This window comes from Macrobrachium nipponense, chromosome 31 (assembly GCF_015104395.2).
Source record: "Macrobrachium nipponense isolate FS-2020 chromosome 31, ASM1510439v2, whole genome shotgun sequence".
In the NCBI taxonomy this organism is placed as follows: Eukaryota; Metazoa; Arthropoda; class Malacostraca; order Decapoda; family Palaemonidae; genus Macrobrachium; species Macrobrachium nipponense.
The window spans coordinates 31665045-31670044 of record NC_061093.1 but is presented as its reverse complement, the minus strand read 5'-3'; the positions used below and the strand labels follow the sequence as shown (position 1 = coordinate 31670044).

The following is a 5000-nucleotide window of genomic DNA, read 5'->3' as shown; positions in this document are numbered from 1 at the left end:
TTTCATGTTGAATGAATTAGCCATTGAGGAATTAGTGAGGGAAAGCCCTCATTTAGTATACTCTCCTCAGTCGTTTCTTGCCCAAAAGCGGGTATTTCCTTCAATTCTGACTTTCTTTAGCTCTTTCGAACCAACTGCGCCTGTTCTCCCAGATTCTCAAGGAAAGAAAAGCTCGTCTATTTGAACTCTTCAAGTTATTTAAAGTTTGGCAGTGAAATTTTAAGGTTTTAAAGAATATTAACGATAGGGATATTACCATCCAACGATCTTCAAAACTGCTAATATAATTATTTTCTAATGTCAGTGATTAGATTATTTGATTTCAGACGGCACGGATTGCATTGTCATTGCTTGAATATTTGTGATGATTCTCAAGGAAAGGAAAGCTCGTCTATTTGAACTCTAAGTTATTTAAAGTTTGCAGTGAAATTTTAAGGTTTTAAAGAAAATTAACGAGGGATATTACCATCCAACGATCTTTTAAATTGCTTATATATTCTCTAACGCCTGTGATTAGATTATTTGATTTCAGACGGCACGGATTGAATTGTCATTTCTAGAATATTTGTCGTGGTTTCTGAAGTGAAATATCTGAAAACGATCTTTCACGGAATCTTATACATAAAAGTGAATGTTTTTATGTATATTTGTGCTCTATAGAAATCCTAACTGCTTGACCGATCTAGACAAAATTTGGCAAGTGCCCATCATTTGACCCAACTAACATAATAGGGTAGGTTTCAAACCCTTATCCCTGTCGACTTCCCCTTCCCCATCCCCCTTACCTTTGTAACTTATGTGGTTAATAATCTCTACGGGATCATAACACCTCATTTCATGCATTCAAGACCATAAAAACATATTATTGAAAATGCTTTTCAGTCATCAAAGGAATACCGGGATAAAAGGAGCAGACAGCACAGCAATATCAGGATAAAAGGGAGAGTCCCCACAGTAATACCTAGTTAAAGGAGACAGACAGCACAGTAATACCTTGATAAAAGGGACACTCATCACCGTAATACCTGGACAGTCACCACAGTAATATGGGATAAAAAGGACATTCATCACAGTAATATCCGGATAAAAGGGGCAGTCGCCTCTGTAATACTTGGATAAAAGGGACAGTCACCACAGTAATGCCTGGATAAAAGGGGCAGACAGTACAGTAATAACTGGTTAAAGGGGACAGACAACACAGTAATACTTAGTTAAAGGGGACAGATGGCATAGCAATACCTAGATATAAGGGACAGACAGTTCAGTAATACCTGGTTAATAGGGACAGACAGCACAGTGATACTTAGTTAAAGGTTACACACAGTACAGTAATATCTGGCTGAATGTGTTGGACAGCACAGTAATACCTGGATAAAAGGGATAGTTATCACAGTTTTATCTGGATAAAAGGGGTAGTCATCACAGTAATATCTGGATAAAAGTGACCGACAGCAACGTAATAACTGTCATGTTACCCACAACTGTTCGAAGGGTGAGTGTTGCATGAAAAATGGGGAACTACCAGTCAGACCATCAACACAAACCCCTCTCCCTCCCCCTTCACTCAGAGTTTTCCCGGGCAGCGACGGGTTGGTCAGCTAGTAGGTTAATATAACTGATAGCATGTTGCAGAAAACTAGTTTTAGGTGTGAACGTCGTATGACAGAAACCTAGAATAGATAATGTCAAACTTAACTTCTCAAAACTCAGTTTATCCTGATCGAGAAACTGAAATTTCATAGAATTTTCTGTAACTTGTACAGAGATATGACAAGTTAAAAAAAATGTCTTCAGCCTAATTCTTAATTCAACTAAATTGTTACTCTTGAAAATCATTTGTCATGTTTCAATTAACTGTCTTTCTCTCTCTCTTCACAACTCAACCCCGTCCCGATTATGTCTCGCTTATGTTCGACTTTCTCTCTCTCTCTCTCTCTCTCTCTCTCTCTCTCTCTCTCTCTCATGTTTTGATTGCTATTAAATTGAAAATGGCTGCCTACCAGACCACTCATGACAATCTTCTCTTTCCCCCCAGATCTGGTGCGAGGTGGTCAGTAAAGAAGGCTATGAAAAATATAGCAAAGACATGCACAGCCCCGGAATCTATCGTGCCAACGGAGTGGCTCAAAACTCCGTCTTTTTCGCCGAAACCTGGAACTGTCCTCTGGGTTCCCCCATGAACCCGGAGAAAAAGTGTCACTTGTGGGTGTAGTGCGGTGTAGCAACTGACATTCCAGGACGCACAGAAATATCTGAAACGACTTTTCACTTCATTTCCCGAATGGAAAAAGGGACAGCTACTGCCAATTAATAAGAGTTTCACAATATTTGTGACAATTATTGCCGAGGATCTGTAACATCCAGGAATACATAAACGATTCATTACTAGGCTGTAATGAGTTTGTATTGTCTCGTGTTTTCTTGTAAAATTTATACAGTAGGAACTCCTGAAGAAAGTTTCCAAGCCTTCGTGGATTTCTGGCCACTTAACATCGCGTCATTGTGCTTCTTTGTATACACAAGAGAAAAACGATAAATGCTGTAGTATTTGCTGTTGTCGAAACTGAAGAGATAAAACAGTTTTACATTTTTGTACAGTGTTCGTTCGTAGAAACCATCGCCATGGATGAGATCAAGTCAATGTAACAATGTCTTACCAATATCCCCCTTTGTCTTCTCTGTTTCATCTGTATAGAGAAGATGGTTTCGTATGGTTCGATTTTCTTTGAATGCAAGAAACTGCTACAACTCCTCGTGAGGTTTTCTTTTTCTAGAGGCAACGAAAAGCACTTTGCCACCCGGCTTAAATCCTGGCTAAAATGACTTTTTAACAATTAAATAAGGCAAATATCCCTATAATGACTTAACAAATTAGATGTGGATTTCCATAAAATGACATTGGAACTGAGTTCTTAATCATTTTCCTCCTGGTCCAGTTAACGTTTTGCACAGACTTTATTATAATTGAAATTGTTAAATATTCTGTCATCGTTCAGCATAATACACTAAAGTGCAGTTCACGCAATGTAAAAGACTTTGTACGATTCTTTTTCAAGCATATTCCTAAACTCCATGTAAATCTTGTACAGTGTTGTACCCTTGTACAGTATTTAGCTACATAAAGATATTATTAGTATAGGTCATCTAATGTCCAATAGAACATCTAACCACTACATTCATTAATATTAGTCGTTCGTTCGGACTAGGATTCAGTTAAGTTTCACATATAATCAGCCTAGTGTGTTCATGAGCCTTGATTTCATATGGAGTTTGGGTGTATATACAGGTTCATTCCAAGAAGGCGTCTACTTCTTTTTCTGAGTGACTAGCTTGAATCTCTTCTCTCTCTCTCCCTCTCTCTCTTTCTGTAGCTACATAGTTTCATTTCTGAGCAAACCGAGACAGTGATACGGACAATCCTGTGCTGATAGTCAAAGGCTATTTTCATAACATGTTAGCTAATGTTACTAGGGTATTCCCTCATATTTAGATTACTATGTAACATATACTTTTGTCTTCTAATCGATATCCAATATTCTGTGTATTATTGGGATGAAGGATAAAGGATGAGGTTCTATCAAATATAAATGTGCAAAAAGGCAAGGATATTCTAAGAGCAATGCTGTAATCACGAACGCTATAAGTTAGAGGTATGCAAGTGGGCCTTTCTTTTAATAATATGGTCAACATATTGAGAGGCTTGGTTCACAGATGTCAGTTCACTAGGGCTGGAATGAAAAATTGAAATAAAGACCTCAGCTCTATGGTTTAAAAATAAATTTAGAGACAGTTCTGTGAACAGATTGGTTTGCAGAACTGTAAGTAGGGATGAAACTATAGCTTTAATTACCACTATTTCCTCTAAACTTGGGTAACCCAATAACATAGCCCTTTTATGACATTTTCACGGAGTGGTTTGTGATTGTGAAATATATACCTCTTATGAGAAGAGATCATAATTTCTAAGATATCCTGGCAAACAACAGAAAATCTTTTGCAAAGTCAGATGGAGACACTTCAATTAGATTTGTGTCGAATTTTATTTTGAAAAGTCCCTTGTATCATTTCTAATGGTCAAATCCATCATATAGAGGGTTCTTTGCTTCTACTTTTGTTTGTCAGTTGGTATTTTAAAGATTCTTATATTTTCATTTATAAGGCTGGATCCTTCATGTAGAGGACTCCTCTTCATTAGTTTAGTGCAAATCCTTTTATTATTTTTAAGGTTCCTATTAAAAAAAGTTTTTGATTGCTTAAGAAAGATAACAACAGCACAAAAGACCAATAAGGCGTTTTTGACAATCTTGGGTTATGAAGATACAACCAGGGTTATAAAGATACAATTTACAACCACCTCATCCTTGCTACCCTACTTCCTAACATGTTCTATATAACTGGTGGCTGGATCCACAAACTGTACTAGTAGTAAAAAGATATACTATATATAAATAAATAAAAAGCCAAAAAAAACCTTTAGTTCATACTTTTAAACGAGCTTCAGTATCACTCACATAGTTAAAAGTTATAGGGAGATTACCCACGCCCCCTTTACATGGCAGAAATGTGTCTGTTAATAAAGCTTGAATTTAAGAGTATGGATGAAAGTGATTTCCCTCTTCCCGTGTAGTCCATATTCAGACCATTTACTACACGTCTCTGGTTGCAGGCCATGGCTGGTCAATCATTGGCTCTGCTATCAGGAGATTTCCTCTCTACTTTTGTAAAAAATTTTGCTGTTCAAAGACCTTCCCATCACTGAAATTGTGGAAATAACATTTGAACAATGTTATTGTTCATGACACGGTATCATTTTTCTTCTACAACAAATTATCAAGTCACAGTGGACAGGGTTTTTTTAAAAAAAACGAACTTCGTTAAAAGGTAAATTTGTGCACATAATTCATTAAGAAATTCCACGGATGTGTGCTTGCATATTCCATAAAGTATATAAGAAAAATAAAATTCTTATACAAAACTGTTAATAGTATCATTTTCCTCAG

The 5000-nt window shown here is 36.7% G+C and overlaps 1 protein-coding gene across 2 annotated transcripts in view; it reads left to right on the top strand.

Annotated features, from left to right (window-relative positions):
- The window catches only part of LOC135206744 (neprilysin-1-like), a 684073-nt gene extending 679127 nt beyond the window's left edge, over window positions 1-4946 (top strand). For both annotated transcript variants that reach the window (XM_064238226.1, XM_064238227.1), the window contains exon 21: window positions 2036-4946. In XM_064238226.1, coding sequence (XP_064094296.1) covers window positions 2036-2212 — 177 coding nt within the window. In that variant the 3' untranslated portion in view covers window positions 2213-4946. The remainder of the gene's footprint in view (window positions 1-2035) is intronic.
- Window positions 4947-5000: the final 54 nt, after the last annotated feature.